Source organism: Tupaia chinensis, unplaced genomic scaffold (genome assembly GCF_000334495.1).
Source record: "Tupaia chinensis unplaced genomic scaffold, TupChi_1.0 Scaffold000117_2, whole genome shotgun sequence".
In the NCBI taxonomy this organism is placed as follows: Eukaryota; Metazoa; Chordata; class Mammalia; order Scandentia; family Tupaiidae; genus Tupaia; species Tupaia belangeri.
The window spans coordinates 4,710,820-4,737,098 of record NW_006159583.1 but is presented as its reverse complement, the minus strand read 5'-3'; the positions used below and the strand labels follow the sequence as shown (position 1 = coordinate 4,737,098).

At 37.4% G+C, this 26,279-nt stretch overlaps 1 protein-coding gene across 2 annotated transcripts in view; it reads right to left on the bottom strand.

The window, feature by feature from the left end:
• The window catches only part of ENPP3 (ectonucleotide pyrophosphatase/phosphodiesterase 3), a 100,075-nt gene that overhangs the window by 8,146 nt on the left and 65,650 nt on the right, over positions 1–26,279 (bottom strand). For both annotated transcript variants that reach the window (XM_006144301.3, XM_027770234.1), the window contains 9 exons: positions 22,674–22,740; positions 20,222–20,309; positions 17,614–17,792; positions 15,949–16,000; positions 15,328–15,485; positions 5,859–5,997; positions 4,911–4,988; positions 3,457–3,589; positions 1,292–1,448 (listed from right to left, as the gene is read on the bottom strand). In XM_006144301.3, the coding sequence (XP_006144363.1) occupies positions 1,292–1,448; positions 3,457–3,589; positions 4,911–4,988; positions 5,859–5,997; positions 15,328–15,485; positions 15,949–16,000; positions 17,614–17,792; positions 20,222–20,309; positions 22,674–22,740 (1,051 nt within the window). The remainder of the gene's footprint in view (positions 1–1,291; positions 1,449–3,456; positions 3,590–4,910; positions 4,989–5,858; positions 5,998–15,327; positions 15,486–15,948; positions 16,001–17,613; positions 17,793–20,221; positions 20,310–22,673; positions 22,741–26,279) is intronic.

The window sequence follows — 26,279 nt, the reverse complement described above, 5'->3', positions numbered from 1 at the left end:
AATTGTGCACATGGGCTCACCAGAGAAACAGAGAGACATGGAGAGACAAAAAGCAAGAAATCATCTCCCCAGAAGGGATGGTCATGCTGCAATCCTTTCTCCTCCATTATACTCTCAGGATCTTGGGCACGCACACACACATGCCTGCCATGAGTTTTAAGCCACAGGTTCTGGGACTAGAACCACAGTGGATGATGTGGGAGTCCAGCAACATAACCATTATGCCATGTGCTGGTCCCACTAACTTAATAATTTTTAAAAGAATTCTTATCTGATCTACTTATGTGCCTATTCTCATTAATATGTCAAAGTTGTATGTGAATTCCTTGAGGACAGAAACATGCATTCCTTTTATATTCTAAAGAGTCTCTATCATGGTACTGTTCACTTAGTAAGTACTCAAAGTATTGGTTGAATGAATTCAGTAAAACCCAATTTCCAGAACACCGTTTTCCCCATAAAGAACTCACATGCAATTTGAAGTAACTATTGATAAATAATTTTCTTTGGTCCAAGAAAATCTTTTTCTTTTTTTTTGGAGAGGTTTTCACTATAGGGCGCGTGCGCTCGCAAGACAGACAGAGAGACAAAAAGCGAGAAATCACCCCCCAGGGGGGATGGCCACGCCACAATCCCTTCTCCTCCATTCTCCTCTCGGGATCTTGGGCACACACTAACACGCGCCCGGAGTGAGTTTTAAGCCACCGGATCCAGGACGCGAACCGCGGTCGACTACATGGGAGTCCAGCGACATAGTCATTACGCTAACTGCTGGTCCCCCAAGATAATCTTGAGGTGGCCTAATACATCATGTTAAAAAAAGATGTTACTTGAATTAACTTATCGTATGTGTGGGAAAAGTGGGGTGGGAGTGTGAGTGTCTGTGTGTGTAAAATTTCAGACCTTATACTTGAAGTTGATGAATTTTTATGCTTACATATTCAGTCAGAAAATATTAATTTAGTACTAACTTTGGCAAAGAAAAGATTTATGTCCAGAATAAAAAGATTAGTAAAATATTACCTTTCTATCATTAGTAAATACAAATAAAACATATTGATAAAATACATGAGATACCATATACAAACATATGTTCATGTATGTAGGTACAGAGTTAAGTTGATAGTAATTACATAGAAATCAATCATCTAAGTAGAAGTTCATTTTTTTACAACTCTACCCAGGAGACACTTTTACAACATATTTCAGTAGGAATTGCTTTATAAAAGGCCAAGTGAGCAATGACTAATCATTTTCTCAGGTTCTACAACTCTCCCAGAAGCATACTCACAGGACAGCTCTCTATATTGGTCGAGCGATGAGGGATAATGAAGGGGAGGACATCCAACCACCCAGGGCAGTTGTCAGGTGTGTGGCTCCTGTCTTTACAACTTGTCAACATCACAAAGTAGTGTGTTGGGATGGGAACACTGGTGTTGTTTACATGCCTAAAAACATAATTGGAAAGATTCGATGATATTATACTTTTGCTTCTAAAGATTATAAATATTTTTATATAACTATATATAAGGAAATGTTGGTAAAAATACAATAAATGAAGGAATGAATAGAAAATACAAAGTATTAGAATATGTGTTTTTTTTTTCTTCAACATCCAGTACAGAGATTTATAATAGAGGTCCAAGCCTGGTCATCCTAGCATTATGGGGAAGTGTTAGCACACAAAGGAGAGCAGAGCATGCCACGCTGCCTCTTGTGCTTCCTCGTGTTACTGACTTTATACTCCATGGTGACATTTTCTAATAGAGCAAAAGTTGAGAATGAAGGAGCCCAGACTCCGACTCTAGTTGTGTACTCTCGGTAGCTATTGGGACTTGCATGTACCATAATATTCTGTGACTTATTGAGTTTCCTCAACATTAATGTGAGGGTGACCCTGTACTATCAAAATTACAATATAGACACAGGAACAAATCTATATAGAGGTAAAGTGACAGTGCTTTTATTTGAGATCTGAACCCAGTAGCTTGAAAAATACACCCAGCATGTAGGTTTACAAGCCCAAAATCCCAACTGGAAGAAGAAATGGAGAAGGGATTGTGGTGTGACCATCTCCTATGTGGGGTGCATTTCACTTTCCCTCTCTTTCTCTGCCTCTCCATGGTAAGTGCGCATGCACTCTGGAAAATTGAAAAATAAAAGTTTTGAGGGCAAAATTAAAGTAAGATAGTGTGAGTCCATTAAAAGAAGTATGACCTGGTAAACAGTAATACGTCATTATGATTTAAAACATGGATTTGGAACCAGACTGTCTGAGTTATATTCTGACTTCACCAGTTAATAGTTGTAGAATTTAGATGTTGCCTACCTTTTGTGATTTAGTTTCCTGATCTCTAACTTGGGGCTAATGAAACCTAACGTAGAGTTGTGGATTGAATGAAGTATATGTAAATGTTTAGAAAAGTAATTAGCATGCAGTTAAGTGCTATCACAGAATCACAGTGTGTGTTTGAAGTACTAAATGGTCAAGAGTAGAATCAATGAACACTGCAGTAAGAAGGTGAACAAAATGAAAAATTCATTCATGTCATTTTATTGGAAGGTATAAATAGAAAAAAAAATTTTTTTTGGAGAGGTTATGTGTACTCACCAAGAGGAGGGAGACAGAAGGAGAGAGAGGGAAAGTGAGAAAGAATCCTCCATGGGATGATCATGCCACAATCCCTTCTCTGTTTCTCTCTCCTTTCAGCATATTGGGCATGTACATGTGCCCAGCTTGTTTCTAAAGCTGCTGGATCCTGTACTCAAATCCTGCAGGTGGCCACATAGGATTCAGTTGCCTAACCACGTGGCCACAGGCTGGCCCAGAAATAACTGCTTTACATAATCTACATTTAGACACTACATTTCTTAAATTTAGTCCTTACTGCATTTTGATAATAAAAAGAAATGATAGATGAAACAATCTCTAAAGTCTCTCTTCCTGTGTACTATGTTCGAGGTTAATTCTTAGAAATCTTTCATGACCCAGACTTACCAATGAGATGCACAGTTGAACAGAACTAGTTTTGTATATGAAATCTATCTACATCATCTCTTGGTAGATACTTCTATGCATCATTCATTATTTTTGTGAAATTTACCTGAGTATTTATTTGATTATTTTTATTTATTGTAGGACTGGTTCTTTATTTATTGATAGTGCATAAATCTTCCCTATCTCCTTGACCTTTTTAAAGCTTTACTTTATCTTTGCCAATTAGCTTAGAAATTTTCCAAATACAATTTTTGGAAATATTTTTCTTAGCCCATTAATTTAATTTTGCCAGATAATTTTTATGTTGAATATTTAGATAGATTAGATTGAAGATGGTCAACAATAATAATGGTATTTAAACGTATTACATAATATTTAGAATACTAAGATTTTATTTAAAAGATTGCAATTTCCCTTCATGATACCCTATTGCTAAATAGAAAAGTCAGATTACTTACCCTGTAATTTCATTCGGAGCATCAAAATGGCCATCATAGTCATAATCAAATACTGGTCCACTAACCACATTTACTCCATTTCTTTCCATGGCATATTTTGAAAGAAGAACACTATGGAAGTAGTCCCACATTTCTAAAAAGAATAAGATATTTTAACATATCGACCTATGGCCAAGTTACAGTAATGTGCACTGGTAGTCACTGTTATTTAGCAGCCTGAGGCCACGTGGGAGGCTCTGGTTCAATTCCTGGCCCACTCTAAAAACTGGGCACCTAAAATCTCAGCTGCACAAGAGGTCTGGCAAGAGTATCAGGACATAGAGGTACTCTGTCTAAACAAACAAACACAACACAAAACGAAACAATTCTAACTTCAGTGAACATGGAAATAGTTTATATTATAGCCAAATATATTTAAATAGCATCTAATTCAGTTTCAATAATTGTCAGTGGTGACTGGATAATTCTACGAATAATCCATGCAACGAAAATAAACAGCCACAGGGACCAGCAGTTAGTGTAATGGCTATGTCGCTGGACTCCCACATAGTCAAACACGGTTCACATCCTGGACCCAGTGGCTTAAAACTCACTCCGGGCACATGTGCGTGCGTGCCCATGATCTCAAGAGGAGAATGGAGGAGAAGGAATTGCGGCGTGGCCATCCCCCCTAGAGGGGTGATTTCTCGCTTTCTGTCTCTGTCTCTCTCTGTCTGCCTGGCAAGCGCATGCACCCTATGTCAAATAAATAAATAAATAAATAAATAAATAAATAAATAAATAATGAACAGCCACATTGATGACAGCTTTTTGTTGCTCTAGTTGCAATCTTGAAATTATAGTGAAATATGTCCCCCAATCCCTCCTTAGTACTGAGTCGCTTTGTGATAATGAATGTTAGAAATGGCCAGAACTGGGGCCAACCGATGGCACTGTGGTTAAGTTACTGGACTCCTACATGGTTGACCATGGTTCTAGTCTTGGACCTGGCACCTTGCTTCCTCATTTTCCCTCTCTCTCTATATCTCTAGTGAACATATGTGCCCTGTAGCAAAATTTTTAAAAATAATAATAATGATAAATAAAGTTAAATAGATAATTCTAAAACAAAAAATGGCCAGAACACACATGCTGCCTTTTTAGTTATTACTCTGGGAACAAACACTTATCATTTATTCACTTATGGTGTTTGTCAGTAAAACTTAGTTTGTGAATAGCTCTTTACATTAAATTAAGGGTTAAAAACAAATTATCAGAATTCTAGCAATAAGTCACCCGAAATTTATGTAAGTTGAAAAGAAACCATCTCAGCGATCTTTTCTGTGCCTATATTCAAAACAGAACAAAATTCATCTTAATAACAGGAATGAATTGCAACAAAAAAATGTGTTTTAGTTTGGAAATTCAGGTAGTTATTTAGGAATTTTAAAATAATAATTTAAAAACATACTTACTTTTGAACTCTTCATACATAGGGACCAAATTACTTGTAATTAAAGCATCATATTGACTATCAGAAGTTTTATTGTTTGCTGTAAAAGAAATGAACCTTATTAAATCTGACTATAAGAGAAAATATGATAGGCTATGACTATTACATACTAATGTAAATTTATTAACAGTCCAAACATAGAGATATTGAGTACTTTCTAGCAGAAGACATCAAGAATGCAGGCATCACCCAGCCCCCTCCAAAGATAGTTGAGTTGGTGCATGATATTCTCAGAGAGTAAACCCACTCCAGAAGCTGAAATTGCGGAAAAGCTCATGGATAAATTCATGAAAATGACATTTCCTGCTGGACAACAATAAGAGCTGATTTTTAGAAAAAAAAAAATCACAGTTGCTTTTATATATTCCTAAAATTATTTCTAAATAAACAAATAAATAAATAAAAACAAAAACAGAGGCCGAATCAAAAAAAAAAAAAAATACTAGTCATTGGCTGCTTAATCCAGAGTTTAAAACCTGTTGGACACACAGCCTGAATGATAGGCCAGAATTCCAGCCTGATTTTTCTGCAAGCACAGCTGCATTCTCAATGCAGACCTTATTTTGAGCAGTATGCAGGAAAAAAAAAAAAAAACACACACTTTTTTTTTTTAGATGTTTGTGTCCCTCTCCAAAGAATCTTCAGTTTTAAAATTAAACTTAAACCTGTTGAACTTTCTAAACATCTGGGCCAGATTAGAGCTGATATGTGGTTCCCTTTGCAAAATTTATTAGTCTTTATTATAGCTGTTGTACTGTTTCTGGCCAGCCCACAACCACTGGAAGCCTGTGAGGCAGCTAGTTTAGCCCAAGCAGGTAGTTTTGGTGAAGAGTATATGTTTAAGACACATGCCCACATCCAGCTGAGGAGGGCTTTCTAAGCTACTGCTCTAAAAAAGAGTTCTACTAACCAGGAGGGTAGAGGAAGCCGTGGGTGATCGTCTTGTCTGCTAAATAGAAGGAACATTTTTGGCTCTCATTAGAAGCAACCCTGACATCAGCCCGCAGACAGTCTGGGACAGTGGGAGGAAAAGGCGATGTGTCTCCCTGCTGAAAGAGAGAAAAGAAAAAAAAAAAAATTACGCCCACAGTTGTGGCTCACCCATTACCTTATATGGTTTGTAACTTCCCTAGAATGTTTTTCATTTAACCTTTTCCTATTTTCTTAGTGAATCAGTTCTACGCAAGCAATGGAAATGAATGTCTTCAGCAATGTTTTCTTCTGTGGTTCCCTTCTGGTTAGGGACATTGAGAGGGCAAATCAAATTTACCTTGGAAAAAAATATTTGTAGAGAATTGAGAACAGAAAAATAATGGGACACATCGCTAAAACCCCAAACCCTTTTCAGGATCTAACTTTTATGTGATGATATATACTGTGCTTTGCAAATAAAAATGAAGCATAATAAAGTAGCAAGTTATTTTATAAATGCACATATAAACTTTATATCATTCATCAGCTGGGCAAGGACTTCTAGTCAACCTAAGATGAATTAAAAAACACTGTAACTGTCTAAACATACCTATTTGGGGATTTAAATTAATTTTCAATTATGCTTCATTCATCAAGAAATATAGGAATACATTTTTATCAGTTTCTTTTTAACTTTACTTAGAGACTATTGCAGTCATTAAGTTACTGGGCAGCAGTCTACAAATCTGCTGCCTAATCCAAGGATTTAAGGTAATACCATATTACGTAGGCATTGGGATCATCATGTTTTGATTACAATCATAAGTAAGGGAACATTCTGTTATTTGTTTAATTTCAGAGATTTTTATTTATGCTCCTTCTACTGCTCACAATAAATACTTTAATAGAGTTGGAAATTATTTATTTAAAAAGAAGATTTAAATTAGAATGTCCTTCCTTTATTCACTGCATAGTGAATAAAGTAAATACAGAGAACAAGAAAGAGCTCTCTGAAACATCTGGGGTTGATTCACGAAGAAAAAGGCAATGTACACCATTGCTCTAGTTGTAGGTAAAAGAGCACAGAACAAGTGAGACCTAAAGATGAGAGAAACCAGGGAACTCCAAGCACAAAATTCTCCCTAATCTACCAAAATGCTCCAGTTGGAAGCCATTATCCAAGCTGAATATATTTCTCAACTTAGTTAAGCACATACATATATATTTGCTCCTTTCTAAAATCCCATGAAAAGGATGGTAATAATGATGACACATAAGAGAGGACAAGAAATATTCAGAAGCTGGAAAGCAGAGCAACAAATAGTAAACCTGATGTATTAGACCACTAAGCGCCTATGCTTGGGGAAAGCACAAATAAGCCGATTCCTACTATAGAGCCCCATAAGGTTAAAATGTGGAATCCTCAGACACAGAGGGTGTTCATAAGGCTGCAAACAGAGGAGAAGCTGACCGGTCTGTAAAAATGGCCAGATAGGATGCGTAATCTTTAAAGAGTTTGAACGAAAGGAGTGACCAGAATAGAGGACACAAAGCACAAGAAAGAACAGCACGCCATATTGAAAACAATAGGATTAGATAAAAGTGTACATTCTGAAAAACAATCCCTCCCCTCCTCAACTCTCATTGTTCCATGTAGCCTATACACAATAAATAGTCAGAGGTGTCTTCTCTTTGAAAAACAAAAACAAAGCAGCCGCAAAGAAAAATGAGATTCTTAGAAATGTAATTCAACCCGCAAATGGCTGGTTCTCTTCCTGACCAACCACCAGTAAAACCTATCAGTTAGAAAACCTCAGCTATATAGTTCAGTACCTCACTCTAAAAATTGATCTGACAGCCTGGGATCAATCACTAGACATCAATGATAGAGGCGAAAGGGACCAAAAAAAAAGAAAAGAGGCCATGCAGAGAGCAAGTGAGAATGCTCTTCTCAGAAAGGTGAGAGATATATATGGTATCCATAAAAGAAGAATACGAAGCAATAAAAAGGGGTGGGGGTCAGCCGTAGTAGCTCAGGTGGCAGGGCACTGCTATGTGATGCTGAAGCCACATGGAAGGTCTGCATTTGGATCTTGGAACAGCATAATCATGGTAAGAACAGTGTGCCCTCCTATAATCTGAGCTAAGTGGATTGTTGGGGCGAGAGGATTATGGCACAGTGAAATGCTATGGAAAATACCCTCCTCTTTTTCTTTCTATCACAAAAAAAATAAAATAAAATAAAATAAAATAAAATAAAATAAAAACAGACTTTGATGAGTCTGCAAGTGATTGATTTATTATGGTCTCTGTGCAGTCAAACCTCTTTGCTAATGTTATTCAATATTCCCCAGCACTAGCATCACCACTTCAGCTCCACTTCAGATCATCAGGCATTAGATTCTAGTAAGGAACATGCAGCCCGGATCCCTCACACATGCACAATTCACAATAGGATTTTCACTCCTGTGAGAATCTAATGCCACTGCTCATCTGACAGGAGACAGGGATTGGGCAGTAATGCATGCAATGGGGAGTGGCTGTAAATACAGATGAAGCTTTTCTTATCACCTGACACTCACCTCTTGCTGTACAGTTTGTTCCTAATAGGCCACAGACTGGTACCAGTTTGTAACCCAGGGGTTAGGTAACCCCATGTTAGAGGGTCAGTCCAAAAAGGCTAGTATCCCATTAATTTAGATGAAAAATTAGTGCTAAAATTCTAAAGCCAGCTAAACCACTAATAGAGTGTATAGAAGAAATAAAAACATCTCAAGGTAAGCAAAGTCTCAAAAATAAGCCAGCAGGTGGAAAGGAGGTTAAGGCACTGGATCCCACATAGCCATTCTCCGTGGTGTGAGTCCTGGACCTGACGGCCTGAGTTGTGCTGGGCGTGTATGCATGTGTGCCCAAGATCAGAAAAGGAGAATGGATTTTTGGCATGGCCATGATCCCTGGGAGGGGATTTGATTTCTCACTTTTCCTCTCTGTCTATCTCTGGGGAGTACACCTGCCCTATGGAAAAAAATTAAATATGTATGTATGTTTCTACATATATTTTCCAACTCAATCTGGTGGTGCAGTCTATGGCACACTGAGCTGCAGTGCTGGAAGCCACCTGGCCCACTGAAGGTTAAAATCCTCAGCACAGTTGAACTGACGTGCTGGACAAGTATATGTGCCCAAGATCCTGGCAGGTGAGAGGAGGGTACTATGTATGGCCCTACTGTGTTGATGGTGCTCCTGTGTTGATGGAACTGTGATGGTGCTTCTCTGTTTTATGTGTGTGCGCATGTGCTCTATACCATGAAAACAAAATAAAAACTGGATCTTTCCTTTTTTCAGGAAACTCCTGAGTGATACAGTCTGCCCAAACAAGAAGTAAACGAAGGAATATAAAGATATTTGTATTTACTGCATTGAATTAGTTCTCACCATTCATTTCATTCTCCTTCAGGTGGCAGAATTTGGAAAGCTAAAAAGCCTTGTTTATTATTCTTTTAAAAATATATAGAAAACAGTTCTGAGTGGCCAGTTTTCATCAATTAATATAAAGGGGCACGTTGAGTGTTTTGGAAAATGAACGAATGAAGGTTATCAATTTTCTCTGGATCAGCTCCATAAACACCTGGAATATACTGAGTTTGATATTCCCTGTATCTTTATCACATTACTCTCATGTTCCACATTAGTAAGTTTTACTTAAAGAAATACACAATACATAAATGTACCCATAGATATACTTTCCACAATGTAAGAAAATTAAAATGTCTATATTCAACAACGCCATGCAGAGAGCAAGTGAGAATGCTCTTCTCAGAAAGGTGAGAGATATATATGGTATCCATAAAAGAAGAATACGAAGCAATAAAAAGGGGTGGGGGTCAGCCGTAGTAGCTCAGGTGGCAGGGCACTGCTATGTGATGCTGAAGCCACATGGAAGGTCTGCATTTGGATCTTGGAACAGCATAATCATGGTAAGAACAGTGTGCCCTCCTATAATCTGAGCTAAGTGGATTGTTGGGGCGAGAGGATTATGGCACAGTGAAATGCTATGGAAAATACCCTCCTCTTTTTCTTTCTATCACAAAAAAAATAAAATAAAATAAAATAAAATAAAATAAAATAAAAACAGACTTTGATGAGTCTGCAAGTGATTGATTTATTATGGTCTCTGTGCAGTCAAACCTCTTTGCTAATGTTATTCAATATTCCCCAGCACTAGCATCACCACTTCAGCTCCACTTCAGATCATCAGGCATTAGATTCTAGTAAGGAACATGCAGCCCGGATCCCTCACACATGCACAATTCACAATAGGATTTTCACTCCTGTGAGAATCTAATGCCACTGCTCATCTGACAGGAGACAGGGATTGGGCAGTAATGCATGCAATGGGGAGTGGCTGTAAATACAGATGAAGCTTTTCTTATCACCTGACACTCACCTCTTGCTGTACAGTTTGTTCCTAATAGGCCACAGACTGGTACCAGTTTGTAACCCAGGGGTTAGGTAACCCCATGTTAGAGGGTCAGTCCAAAAAGGCTAGTATCCCATTAATTTAGATGAAAAATTAGTGCTAAAATTCTAAAGCCAGCTAAACCACTAATAGAGTGTATAGAAGAAATAAAAACATCTCAAGGTAAGCAAAGTCTCAAAAATAAGCCAGCAGGTGGAAAGGAGGTTAAGGCACTGGATCCCACATAGCCATTCTCCGTGGTGTGAGTCCTGGACCTGACGGCCTGAGTTGTGCTGGGCGTGTATGCATGTGTGCCCAAGATCAGAAAAGGAGAATGGATTTTTGGCATGGCCATGATCCCTGGGAGGGGATTTGATTTCTCACTTTTCCTCTCTGTCTATCTCTGGGGAGTACACCTGCCCTATGGAAAAAAATTAAATATGTATGTATGTTTCTACATATATTTTCCAACTCAATCTGGTGGTGCAGTCTATGGCACACTGAGCTGCAGTGCTGGAAGCCACCTGGCCCACTGAAGGTTAAAATCCTCAGCACAGTTGAACTGACGTGCTGGACAAGTATATGTGCCCAAATCCTGGCAGGTGAGAGGAGGGTACTATGTATGGCCCTACTGTGTTGATGGTGCTCCTGTGTTGATGGAACTGTGATGGTGCTTCTCTGTTTTATGTGTGTGCGCATGTGCTCTATACCATGAAAACAAAATAAAAACTGGATCTTTCCTTTTTTCAGGAAACTCCTGAGTGATACAGTCTGCCCAAACAAGAAGTAAACGAAGGAATATAAAGATATTTGTATTTACTGCATTGAATTAGTTCTCACCATTCATTTCATTCTCCTTCAGGTGGCAGAATTTGGAAAGCTAAAAAGCCTTGTTTATTATTCTTTTAAAAATATATAGAAAACAGTTCTAAGTGGCCAGTTTTCATCAATTAATATAAAGGGGCACGTTGAGTGTTTTGGAAAATGAACGAATGAAGGTTATCAATTTTCTCTGGATCAGCTCCATAAACACCTGGAATATACTGAGTTTGATATTCCCTGTATCTTTATCACATTACTCTCATGTTCCACATTAGTAAGTTTTACTTAAAGAAATACACAATACATAAATGTACCCATAGATATACTTTCCACAATGTAAGAAAATTAAAATGTCTATATTCAAGTGTTAAAATTAGACAAATGGTAAGGAGGGCAGGTTACTGTAATTTTTAGTAAGACTGTGGCTGTAAAAGTTGTGCCCCAACAATTTAGTTGGGTAACATGTTTGCCATTTTCTTAAAGAGGCATAAACTGGGTCAGGGGTAATGGACTAGGATAGCTTTGTCCAGAAAGTACTGAAAAAACTTTCAGATTTTCTTCTAACTGAAAATCTTGGGATTTATTTCTTACCTATGAAACATGAATCCCCAAACAGAAGTAGATCAAGAGTAGAAAGACAGGATGTGGCCTCCTTTAGAAAGGCAGAATTATACAATAGGCAGCACTCCAGAGGGATGGAAGGGAGCACAGCCACATCATGTCTGAGCCCTGCTCTCCTGGGGGAAAGCCAGCCTTCCCCCACCCCAACACCCACCCACACACACACACACACACACACACACACACACACACACGTAAACAGCTTCAAACCCGCCATCCCTTTAGAGTTTTCTGGGATCTTTGAAGTCAGGGAATAGAAAGTCAGGAAAACAAACACAACTCACTCATAGAAAGTCTAAATGCTACCTCTCAAAATCGTCCAAAGAGCAGATGATGAGCACAGACAGGAAAGTGAGATGCTTTCACTTCTTGTCTGGCGTGGCGACAAAAGAAAACTTAAACAGAAGATACAATTCTTTTTATGGAAGTGATAGATGTTCCTTTCTGTGGACTAAAAGCAAAAGCTAAAACTTATTTATTTGAAGGTTAGATAGCTTTGCTCTTATCTTCTGGTAAGAACAATTAACTACCGGGTCGTTTGAAAATTCAGGACGTATTTTTCTGTTTTTTTCTATGCGAAAATCCATCATGACTTTTCCAATGACCTCATATATACATTTTTATTTGTCTGATCATGTGATTATTTTTTCTCTACAGAGAAAATGATTTATCATAGTTCAGAAAATGTTGGTAACACACAATCATGTCTCCCTCAAACTCTTGATCTTCCTCTCTCAGCCTCCCAAGTAGCTGGAACTACAGGTGCTCGCCACCACAAATGGCTTATTTTTAAAGACTCACAAAACATGATTAGCTCATAATTTGTATTATGACAGATAAGTTTTAGAAACCACAAAAAAGGCTTTTTTATAAAACCAATAATATGAGCAATATACGCATATATATATATATATATATATACACACACATAGCGAGAGAGAGAGAGTTTTTTTTAAATTGCTAGATTTTTCTATTCCAAAAGAGTCCTTTGATTTTATATTATATTTTGAAGTTTCTATTCTAAACAAGAATCACACTTCTTGGTCTTATTTTCAAATTTTCACCTAGCAACAAAAAAAGCAGTGTCCACATTGCTACCGGGCAGGCTCAGAAACAACCCATATACAGCCTGACCAACCCTAATGGTTTTGAAGCAGTTGTTGTAAGACCATGATTTCAAATCACAACTACTTCCCGAGAACTTTTCTAAGATAATAACAATAACAAAAATTAGAAAACCCACCAAAACCACAGAAAAACAAAAGCTCTATAAAACTTAAAGGCACAGACCAATTGGGTCCATGTTCTAAAAAGTGCTTATTTAAAGTCTGATTTTTCAAACACAGAGCTGATTTACAACATTTTTATGTGAATCTCAAAACATCCTTGTATGTAATTTTCTTGAACCACAACACACTAACAGAGTAATTTCTGAATTAGAAAGCAGAAAATTGCTAGAATTCCATCCTGTCACATGGAGAGAGAAATACACAAGTCGTTCTGTGGGATCAGTGAAAGGACAGGAACTTTCGGTAACAAAGAAGCTAGTTTTAAAACAATAACAAAGAAGAATTGTACTAAACTCCTAGTCTGAGCCCACTTAAAATCCCTCCGCCTTTGGTTTCCGCCAAAACTCATATAAATTCAGGAATGCAAGACAGCAGGGGAAAGTATTAAAAACATAAACATTCTCTTTGGCTCCACATAATCCCTAGTACCTGGACTTTTCAAAACAGAACTGAATAATAAAACTGACCTTGAATATACTGCCCCTCTCAAAAACACACACACACACACTCACACACACAAATAGAGATTTATTATGAGAATGGAGTATGTTGAAAAAAAATCACAAACAACTGAGCAGTGTGCATATTAAGAGAGTAATGTTGCCATCCCCCATATAAGGGATTTTCAAAAAGTTCATGGGAAATGCATATTATGAGAAAACTATACATTGATTTCAAAATTATTTTAAGTTCCATTATGAACTCACTGTTTAATCCCATCTCTTAACAAATGGTCAAGTACCCTTGTGCCTACCAACTTGGGTAACTTTGTAAAATATTTGCCCACACCAGAATACGAACATTAGTAGTTTGTTAGCAGTGACCACAATTGAACCGTTGTCAGCAACGGAGCTGGCTTTCAGAACACAGGAAGTTTTCATTACTAGTGGGAAAATATGGTTATTTTTCTCTAAAAGTCTTGAATGGGGACAAGAAAAAGTAGATAAACCGGATATAACCAATTACTTCCTTTCCATGAAAGAGGTGATCTCAGCAAACAGTTTCTCTATGAAAATCAGCTTCCTGATTATTTATGTACTCTTTGTGTGGGCAGAACAACTTTGTCTTTAAAAGTCTTTTAAAATAATGGTTGGGATTAATTAATCCAATGCGGTCCATTCAATAGGCACTTACTGGACAGTTCTATTGTGCTAGGGATACATTAAATAGAACCATCCCTGCCCCGAAGGAGTGTTTGGACTGATTTTTGGCAGACGTTAAGTTTTGCCTTCATTTACGTTTCTCTGATTCCTAATGAGGTTCAATTGCTTGGCTCAGATCCTTTCTCCATTTATTAACTAAGACACTGTCATTCTCTTGTTTATTGGTAGAAATTTATTAGCTATTCCAAATCCTAATTACTATTCTGAAGACTCAACACTTGCTTCTTACATGCAATGCAAATATATTGTCCCATTCTCAACTTTGCCTTCTTGTCACACATTAATATTAATGTAATCAAACTAGTCAATTCCCTCTGTGTTTTTTTGTTGTTGTTCTGTGTCCTAAGAAATTCTTCTTTAACCCATGGTCAAAAAAAAATGCACAAAGAAAAAATGTGGATTTGCTGTTCATATTCCACCAGCAACTTAACTCTGAGTATGGTGTGAGACAGGGATCTCTTCCTGAAGAGTTGTCAATTGTCCCAGCACCATTTCATGAATGGGAGTTTGTCAGATAGTAAACAGAGCGGAGAATTATATAAGTGATTTCTGAACCCCAGCCTGGAGAGATCTGTGACAAAACACATCCATATATGTATATCTAACCTGACATATTGGAGTGCTAGATCATTCAGGGAAGAATTACGTCTTATTCTCTTTATGTTCCTTGTGCCCGTCACAGCTCACAGCAAATAGTAAAGATCTTTTAAAATAATCAAGGAAATACAAAGCCCTTTACTCTACTTACCACCACCTTCTAGGTGTACCCACTGTGTACATGGGGAATACCAATTGAATAGTGTGCCTCTGTATTTCCTTTTGCTTCCATTTAAAATGTTCTTTTCTACCTGCCTTACCAACTGGTCAATTGGCCTGATAACACTTTCTAATTTCTCTGGGCAAAATATAATGTATTCATTTTTTAGACTCATACAACACCAATAAAAACCTTTTTGTAATACCTGGAACATTGTCTCACAGGCCTCAGGCCAATGATCTAGCTCCCTTTAAGATCTCGACTGCAAAACAAAATTCAACTCTCCCCCACTATTAAAGAATTAAACTTCTTTTTTTTTTCCCAGCCTGCATGAATAAATGAATTCAGGAACTTACCGTAGGCTTGGGAACTGTGTATGAGCTCCACAGGGGCATCTTCATAGCTTTCCCAAACCCACTCACATATTCCCTATGGTAAAGGAGACAGTGATCCTGGTTCTTCTGTATAACCCTGGGTCTCCCAAATGGCACATTTACTTTCACTGTTGCTGTTACTAAAATTAAAATAACACAATAAAAATATTCACGATATTAGCAAATGCTTCTATACATGTAGTCATCTCTTTTATGGCACATTATGTGTCAAATATTCTGTAAGATATTTTACATATTTAGCCTCTTTTCATTCTTACAACATCCCAGGTTACACAGCCAGCAAGCAGCAGAGAGAAGACTCAAACTAAGGCATTTTTGTCTGTTTATATCAAAAAAGGGAATAGGAAACTGTAGATGAGGCACAACCACGTCAAGGAGTATTTTACATTCCTGGGACCATTGTAATCTACCTTCATGCTCATTACTGGATCTCCTGTAGTTTTCCCCTCTATATATCAGCAATGAAATCTTTATATTCAAAAGCCTCTGTGAGATTATATTGGAGAATCCCAAAAAGGCAATGCTCTATTTTGTTAGGTTTAAACATCAAAGACTTAATATGCTTTCTATTGATTGACTTACTCTCTTCTTGGGTGAGATTTAGCATTTGATTCACTTGTTTGAGAAGATTCTCCTGCAAAATAGTGGGGTGGGAGACGAGGGGAGAAAGAAAATGAAAGTAAAAACACATGTGCCGAAGCATGATTGAGACTATCTCTAGGGCAATCACATGAAGCTTTTACTATCTAACAAGCCAGTTCTGCCACTAAGCAGAAATACAGAGCTACTATTCCCCCACATCCATTTTTTGTTCTTTTTTTGGTGAGGGAGTTTGCAAAGCTGCATTTCATATTAGAGAAAAGAATTCTGACTCTAGCTGAAAAAACCTACTGAGTTGGGATAACAACACCCCAGAGTATCTCAAACTTTGAGCTTATAAATTAGGTATCCCCATTTGATAAAAGATGAAACTGAGACAATAATGATTTAATCGATAATGCTTAAGACTTAGTAGGTAATAATTTTGCTATAGGCCAGGCACTAGTGTAAATTCTTTGCCTAAATCCATTTTTTAAATCATTATAACTACATGAGGTAAGTATAGTTACAGACAAAAAGGACTGAGCACGGAGAGGTGAGGTGAGTCACCTAGTTTCACAGCCTTTCTAAGGCTTTCCTCAAATGTGCACAAGTTTGTGTGAACGTTTTGTGAAAATGCAGCTTCTGATTCAGTAAACCTGGGATAGAGCCTCAGACTGTGCATCTCTCACCAGTTTGCAAGTGATGCAGATACTTTTCATAGGACTACATTTTTTTAAAACAGATGGCATAGTGGTTAAGGCACTGGACTATCACATGGCTGTCTGCAGTCCGAGTCCTGGACCTGGTGACTTGCTTTTTCTCTCTGTCTCTCATGAGCACATGTGCCCTATATCACATTTAAAAATAATAATAATCAGCATAATAAAAATAAAATTATTAAATAAATCTTTAAAAATCATTTATGCATTTTTTATTGAGACATAATAATTACATCAGGTTGTCAGAAAAGTCATGACACATTTTTGCATAGAAAACCAGAAAAACATGGCATGGCTTTTCTGAGAACCTGATATATAACCAATACATATTTATGGGGTCCAGAGTGATTTCTCAGTGCAAGGATACCATGTGTAGTGACCACATGAGTCTTCTGGGATCTGAAGTCTTGCTCCTGAACTCAGCCCGAGGTACACCCTGCTGAAGTGACCTTCATAGAGGGGACCATCTGGCAGCTGGCTCCCAAGTGTAGCCTGGTAGAAATTCTCCATTGTTGCCCACAGGATTATCCCACAGCATGTACCCTAGTTGCTGTATCTAATGTCAGGTTAAGCCTCTACACCCTGCAAATTCTTTTTGCTCTAAATATCCGAACGTGACCACCTGATTCTTAAACTGTAAGAATGGTTTATGAAGAAAAATCAAAAAGAGCTCCAAGATTAGTATTTTGAATGGCAAAGGAAAATTAGCTCATAATGAAATTTATCATTGTTTTTTAAATAGTGCTTTCCAGTTTACGAAGTATATTTACATGGTCAATTTTATACTGTGTGTAATATAATCTCTCATTTCCAGAGACTGTTGAGAGAAACCACATACATCTGCTGAAGACGTATCAAAATGAGAGCACAAACCTGGTTGTCAGCTGCCCTGGTTACAGATTAGCTCACCCCTCCATTCTTACTGTTGCATGAAGTTGTTACTTACATCTTGTAACTGAGGACATGAACAGTCTAGATTATCTTCGGGCAGTGGATCAGTAAAGCTACAATCAGAAAGCTGTGACACTTCCTTTTCATGGCTTGGCTCATAAAAAGGCACCTTTAGAAGATGGTTTAAACTTCCATGGGTACCATTGTTTGGTGCTGGTTGGATGTGTAGAAGATCTGTTTTAAAAAAAATAGTTCAAAATATATTTAAATTGACGCCAGACAGTGACTCAGTGGTAGAACTCGATGCTCTGTGAGACAAACTCACTCACATGGGAAGGCTGCTGGTTCCTTCGTAGAGACCTCCCTGGGTATGCTGGGCACATGGACCTTTGACCTAGGGGTGGCTTAGTCTGGTGGTGGGTCGTGGCATCAAGAACTTGTCAAGGAAGCTGACTCACTCTACCTCTCTCTTTTCTTTTTCTCACTCTCTTTGTCTTTCTCGCTCATGGAATAAATGAATAAAACTCTTTTAAAAAGTAGAATTAACTTGAAAAGCAACAGGTTTATGTAGGAGATGGGAAAACACAAACACCTACTGTTTCACTTCCTTAATAAATTCTGCTGCAATGTAGTCGTGTAGTACGTATGTCATTTGGTTACTGATTTCTTCTCCCATAGTTCCCATAGATAGTTTATCTACAGAATAAAAACTATCCTGGCAGATGAGTCACCTAAACTTTCATGCAACGTGTGTATTCTTCCTTGCTTAATTGATCATTTTTTTCCTTTATTTATTTTTTTTTTTTTTTGCTAAAGGGGTGCATGCACTTGCCAGAGGGACAGAAAGAGACAGAGAGACAGAAAGTAAGAAATAACCCCTAGGAGGGATGGCCACATCACAATCCCTTCTCCTCCATTCTCCTCTTGGGATCGTAGTCACACATTCACACACACGCCCAGCATGAGTTTCAAGCCACAGGGACCCAGACTTGAACTGTGGTCAGCTACGTGAGAGTTCAGTGACATAGCCATTACACTACCTGCTGATCTGATCTTAATTAATTGTTCCTCACGCATATCATAGTTATCATCATCTTTTAGCATAAAAATATGCATTCTTTTTTTTATTTTTTATATTGGAGAGGTTTTTGCTATAGGGCGCATGTGCTTGCCAGAAAGAAAGAAAGAAAGAAAGAGAGAGACAGAGAGACAGAAAGCGAGAAATCACCCCCCAGTGGGGATGACCATGCCACAATCCCTTCTCCTCTATTCTCCTCTTGGGATCTTGGGCATGCACACATACACACCCAGCGTGAGTTTAAGCCACCATGTCCAGGACTCAAACCACGGTCAACTACATGGGAATCTGCTGACATAGCCATTATGTCAACTGCTGGTCCCAAAAGATGCATTCTTAATAAAAATAAGTTTAATGAAGTTAAATTAGTCTTACATGTAGTCTATTTGTTTAATTATATGAAATTCTCTAATGACAAATACTTTCAAAAAACTAAAGTAATGAATTTTTCTTAACATTTAGAGAATTTCTTTACATTTCTATACAAAGCCTTTAAATGGCTTCTGCTGACCACTACCTCATAGATCTTGCCTGCAACCGAAATCCTGTCTAGTTTCTCCTCACCTCTGTAAAAGGCTAGTAGCCCTGACCACAAACACAGCCATAGGAACCAAGAATTTAAGTTTTTAAGATTACAGTACATTATTTTTTAATGTGTATGTTTTGATCTCTAAGTCACCTTTAATTACCACCAGCCAGTGGCAAGATGAAGAGAGACAAAACATTTCTGTCCCACTTCCTGAAGCTCACAGTGAATTGCAGCTTATGCATCGCCTTGCCTAGGTAAGTTACTTAATATGAAGGACCTCAAACAGTTTGTGGAGAACCGAAATGAAAGTGCGAGTTTATTTTAGCTCAAAAAGTTTGAAATCTATGTCTAGTTCTTTTATAATATACACTTTTTAGTGAACTTTTTGAAGAACCTCTCATACAATGGTTTTGGGCAAGCATGCCTAAGTAGAAAGGTAGGTTAGGCCCCCTCAAGGCCTAATTAAGATTTTTTTTTCAACATTAAGTATAGTAAGTAATTACCCAAAAATGACTTTATTGACCCTCTTTTTATGTCAGGGGCTTTCTCTCTGTAATTATAAGAGAATACTTAAGTGTTTAAGTGTGTTTATCCTGCTTCAAAGTGTTGGGGCTAACAGCATGGCGATTGGGGAACATGGCCAATCACATTTCAAGCCCCAGACCTGGTGGCTTGCTTTCTCACTTTTCTTTTCTCTCTCTATGTCTCTCTCTTGTCAAATTAAATAATAATAATAATAATAATAATAATAATAGCAACAAATTAAATTAAATGAATAATTCTTTTAAAAACTTGGAAGTGTTATTTATCTAAGTTTTATTAAATTAAATTATTGTATAGTAACTGATTAATAGAAAGGCTTTGTCAGAGATCTAAGCTTTTTCATTACTGTAAAAAAAATTCATTCTTACAGATGAATAACTATAAGTAATAAATAGTCTTCCTTTTGTCTTCTTAATGCAGAGCATTCAGCCTTTAGAATATAATTTACTCCCAATTCCCAATTACATATATTTAAAACAATTCACATTGTGCCAATGATTTAAATATACTCACCACACAGTAGGTTATAGATCTCAATGTTTTCAAATGGTTCAACTTCAATCTTCTCTTTAAAACTGGGTCCATGTGCCAAAAATATAGCCTAGGTGTAATAGCCATATTATTACTAGACATCATCTAAACTTGGGAAGAAATGCAGGGAGTGTGGGCCTCAGAAACAATACCACAAAGAAAGCATTACCACTTGCACACACTGAAAGGCCTTGGAATGGAAGTCTCTCCGACCTCCCCCATCCCCTTGTCCTTATCCTCTTTAACCCTCTTTCTCTCCAAAGTTCAGGGAAGAACTGTAGTCTGATTTTCCCTTATCAGCCAGTAGACTAGACCCACCAAAACAGAAAACAATCACCTTTGATCCTTTTTCTAAGTTTTCAGTTACTGCACTCATACTGCAGAAAGGAAGATTAAGAAATGTCCGTCTCCCAGGCCGATTCAGCTCCCAGTGACGATTTTTCACTCACCTTTGTCTCTTCTTTCCCCCTAAAAACATTCACTCTAGAATTTGCCTGCTTCCTCATTTAAGTCTCTCCTATGAAGTGACTTTAAGCCACCACCTTCTGTTCTTTCTATGAGTTAATCTCTTCTCCGGGCTCCTGTGTATATATGAATATGTTAAAATAAATTCATATGATTTTTCTCATATTAATTTGCCAGTTGTTGGTAATTTTTCAGAGACTCTCAGCAAGAAAGGAAATTTTATTTCTCTAAAAGAGAAATAAAATTTCCCTTCTACAACAACTCTCCTATTGGGATCTTAAGTGTCTGTAAAGATCTTTTATTCAGATTTTAAAATGATTTTTAAATCATTTCCACCTGTGATGTTGTAGTAATCTCAGTCAAATATAATCCATTGTCCATTTACTTCACCAATCCCATCTGCATCCATACACCTCATAAACCAACAGACTAGAAGAATACAAGCCACAGTCGACAACCAATAGCAGCGTAATTCTACACTATCCAGACAATATATATTAGAAATTGATCACAGACTACCACATATTCTTCCCATAGTTCTTTTATATCATTGCTCAAATATAGTAGTTCATGATTTTTAAAGTGTAGATTTTTAAGCATTATAGTTTTGTACAACTTTCTAACCCTCTTATTTCCCAAAAACCTCTCCCTCTTGCGTTCTTTGAAGATTCCTCAATATTTGTATGCATAGTTATTTATTAATTATATTACTCATAATATATCTAATTTTATATTGTAAGTAACTGGAAGAAAAGTGTTAAACCTAAATAAGCCATTCTTTCTGCTAACAGGAACATGTATGTTTTGTGTAAGATAACCAGCCAAGAGTTGGAGGCATAGGTTTTTCTTCCAGTGTTAGATTTAATGATCAAAGAGTACCACAATTAATAGAAAAGTTCTGTCTGCAGAGATATTTTTTTAAAAATTTACAAAGAGATATAGCTCACCATGGCAATGTTAAGGGAGAGTATATCCATAAAGAAACTAACGCATCCTTTTCTATTTGGAAAACTGTGTGTGCGTGTGTGTGTGCGCGTGTGCATGCGTGTGTACTATAAATGGAACTAGATAGAATAATCAGGTTACACGAATCACAAAGCTTTACCTACAGGAGAATCTGAGCTCTATTTTACTAATAGACTTCTCCACATTATTTTCCTCCGGGCTTCAGAATACCACAAATTATCGGTTTTCTTTCCACCTTATTGGAGAGTCTACTTCTAGGTCTCTTTGCTAGTAATTTTTTCTCCCCAACCTCTTCAAGTAAAAACACCCCACATTTAATACTTTTTCTTCTCTACCTACACTCAATCCCTAAGGATCTGTTCAGGGATTTTTGCATCTTTGCACGTGCTAAACCATTTCTATGCCTATTTCAATGTGTTATGTCGAGGACAGACTCTTCTTTAATTACTACTAGTAGACATTTCTGCCTGCATGCCTAGCATTTTAAACTTAACATGTCTAATTTGTCTTCTCCCCCTTTCTCCCTACGTGTAAGCAGCAGCCATCTTCCAATATCCTTCCAGCAGCTTACCAAAGCCCTCTACCCCGACCCATCAGGCACACGCCTGGCATAGGGCCACTGTATTCGCTGTTTCTTCCCTTGAGACACTAGTTCCCTGAGTATTTGAAAGGCTAATTCCGTCACCTCCTCAAGTCTCTGCTCAAATGTCATTTCAATGGCTCTCACCTCTTCCACCCTGTTTAAAGGAGCATATTGATCTCCTGGCACCCTAACACATTTCCAATTTCCCACTTACTTGATTCCCATAGTATTTATTACCTAACACTAAATCATACATTCCTCTATTTTGCTTATCATCTATAACCTTCTCTTAGAATGAAAGCTTTGTGAGGGCAGGGATCTTTATCTGTTTTGTTCACAGATATATTCAAGAGTCTTGAACACTGCCTGTCACAAAGGTGTGCTTAAGAGATATCAGTTTTTCAAAAGGCAGTATGTTACCTCCATGCTCTTAAACTCATTGTTATAACCATGGTTGCCTCCTCCACAGAATATATTTGTTCTGCTCCTATAAAGAGAAAAATACAATAATACCCTAGTCAGTAGATTGATAGGACACTTTATAATAGACCAAGCTTTAATAAATTTTTCTATTGGTTTCTGCTCTTATATAAGTAAATTTTCTGTCAACAATAGTATATTTTTTATTTTCATGTTCAAATTCAGACCACAAAGGAGCAAATAAAATGACTGAAGAGATAGAAGGAGGTTTCCAGGGACTACAAATAGAATTCAAAATCTTAAAAAAAGCTTTGATCAATATGTTACTTTAAGCATTTCACGGCATTAGCAATACATCTTTGGAACCTGGAAAAATATTGATTCCTATTGTATAGTGGAGATGTCTAGGGAAATAATAGCATGAGTAAAAACTACTCAGGGCAAGTTATTCACAATAACACTTGGTAAGAATTTATATATTTTTAACTTACTGAATTTTTCTTCCATAGGCTGTTGTTCCATTACTCAAATAACTTTTAGAATTTAAGTAATTAGTCTTTTGCTTATCTTTTTGTATTTTAATCTTTGAATTGAGCAGTGTTAGCAATTTTACACATAGTTAGTTTTCATACTTGGGAAAAAATAGCAATAAATGAACCTAGATTATTTTCAAGCAATAATGTTAAACTGTTTCAAATTTGGTCTCTGAAGGGAACAAAAGACTCCTATTTCTAATGGTTGGGTTTAAAAGGTTTCTCACATTTGCTTCCCTACCTCAGCTCCCACCCCAGGGCAAATAAATACACACACACACACACACACACACACACACACACACACACACACACAGAGTTACAATGTTTGTTTTTACATTGAAGCATCAACTGAGAACAAGTCAGTAATTTAGTGTCTTACAAAAATCAACATTTATAAAACTTTTAACTCACTGTCACTCAGTTTAAATAAAAAAAAAAACAAATAACAAAATAAAAAATAAGTCACACCTCTGACTAGGCCACACTCAACTCTACAGAGTAGAGACAGAAAAAAGGGAAGAAAAGAGAAGCTAAGGAAGTTCCTGGAAGGGGGGAAGCAAGGGAAGGCCTTCCTCTAAGGGGTTTAACTTCCATTCCCCTAAACATGCCAGTGTATGTCCTTATCTTACTTAATTTCAATAAAAGTGTTAGTATAGGGTAAAATTTGTTTTAAAAACTAGTTTTAATCTCTTTGCAATAGATACTTGGTTTCCCAAGATAACTGGAATTATTTGACTGGAGAAAATTAAGGTTTTTTTGTGTGTTTGTTTGGACTGGAATGTCATATATGAAGATTAATTAGAAAATTATGGAACTAAGGTGGATCTCAATTAAGCCAACAGAAGCTCTTAGAAAGATGGATGGCCTGATACCATAAATAGTTCTGCCTGGCAGAGAGGATCAGAGAAGATAAATGAAAGAATTTATAACATTCAATAACCTAGACTTTTCCAGCCCAGCATTGTCATCAGTAGAGATTGCAAAAGAGCAACCACGCCGGAGGATTATCTTGAGAAAGACTTTGAGGGAAGAAAAAGAGACTAATCTTTGCTAGCAGATGGTATATCACAGAATACACTTGAGCAGGGCTGAATTGAGAAGGTTTATGTGTGACTAGTGTGCTGGGCATTTGCTTTTCAACTATTTGAGTAGCTGACATGTAAATATTTTCTCAAAAATATTTAAAACCATACTGTTTCTGTTGTTATTGAGTCACAAACAAAATTATACAAAATTATGAGAAATATTTTGAAAGTTGTTTACTAACGTTCAAGAACTATAGAGTGTGAGTTAAAATTTTGATATGTAAAGTAAATGTGGGAAAATGTAAAAATAAATTAAAACTTAAAAATGAAGAGTTTAATTCTGTGTGGAAAGCTAGAGTAGTCATTAAACAACAGCAACAGAAAGGTCTCGGGCTGGCCCCAAAGCACAGTGGTGAAGTGATGTGCATGGGGACCTAGATCCCACATGACTCACTGCAGCTTGAATCTGGCCCTGATAGCATGGAAAACACCTCAGGTACGTGTGGACATGCGCTCCAAATCCCAATAGGACAGAGAAGGGGTGAAGGGTTGGGCATGACCGTGCTTCATGTGGAGGTTGGGGGGGATTCTCACTCACTGGCAAATATGAATGCCCTGTGTCATTTAAAAAAAAAAAAAGAAGGAAGAGAAGGAGGAGGAAGAGAAAAAGAAAAAGGAGAAGGAGAAGGAAAAGAAGAGAAGGAGAGAAGAAGAGGAGGAGGAGAAGGAGGAAGAAAAAAAGGGAGAAGACGAAGAGAAGAGGAAGAGGAGGAAGAAGACGAAGAAAAAGTAAAAGGAGGAGGAAGGAAGGAAGGAAAGGGGAAAGGAATAAAAAGAAAGAGAAAAAGTTCTTATGACACAAGTCTTTGTTAAAATTTCCTAACATTGTTCCTCTATTTTTCTACTAGAAAAATCTAGTTTTTAAATAATTCCATCTCCCAACCCAGCTCAACTGAAAAAGGAAGAGAAGGAGGAGGAAGAGAAAAAGAAAAAGGAGAAGGAGGAGAAGGAAGAGAAGGAGAGAAGAAGAGGAGGAGGAGAAGGAGGAAGAAAAAAAGGGAGAAGACGAAGAGAAGAGGAAGAGGAGGAAGAAGACGAAGAAAAAGTAAAAGGAGGAGGAAGGAAGGAAGGAAAGGGGAAAGGAATAAAAAGAAAGAGAAAAAGTTCTTATGACACAAGTCTTTGTTAAAATTTCCTAACATTGTTCCTCTATTTTTCTACTAGAAAAATCTAGTTTTTAAATAATTCCATCTCCCAACCCAGCTCAACTGAAAAACTATCATAAATGTCATAAAACTTCAGAAGCACAAGATAAAAAAAGGTTGCTTGAAAAGGTTCTTCTTTCTGTTGCTTTCCAGGTGAAAGCGTCAGACAGTGCTGTTCTCACTGCTCATGGCCGTGCCTTCCATTGATTTGCTCTGGAAATTACACATGGAAAAATGGTAGCCTGCATTTGAGAAAGATGAGTGGATTTTATCTGTCATAATTTAGCTCAAGTTCCAAACACTTTGTGAAATCTTTGGAAGCAGTTCTCTATTATCTTCTCTGTGTCTAATTAATACAGTTGAATCAAGGCTGTGTTTCTCTACCACAGCTGGGTAGTGACACACTTCCCTCCTGGCACCCACTCATTGCCAAGTCCCGTCTTTCTCTGTAATACCTTTCCTATTTGTCCTTCCTTTCCTCTTCTGACGCCACCTGGAGATAGATTCTCACTGCCTCTGACTTGAGCAAGTAATTAGTCATACTCATTTCAAAACTTCAGAATATTTTCACAGAACACACACACACACTGATCCTTTTTAACAACATCATGGCAGAGATAGAAACACATATCGGAAGCAGCACAAATGTGAGACAGGGCTGTGATGAACCAAGACTGTCTTGGAGAACCTGGGTCCTCAGTTCACATGACACCTTCCCTAGTGATGGGCTACATTGCTAGTCCCCATGCTCACAGCCTCCCTTGGGTCTATCAAAAGGCTGAGGAATGGGTCACTACGTACCTTTCCACCTGGCCTCCCTGTTTCTCACCAAATATCCCC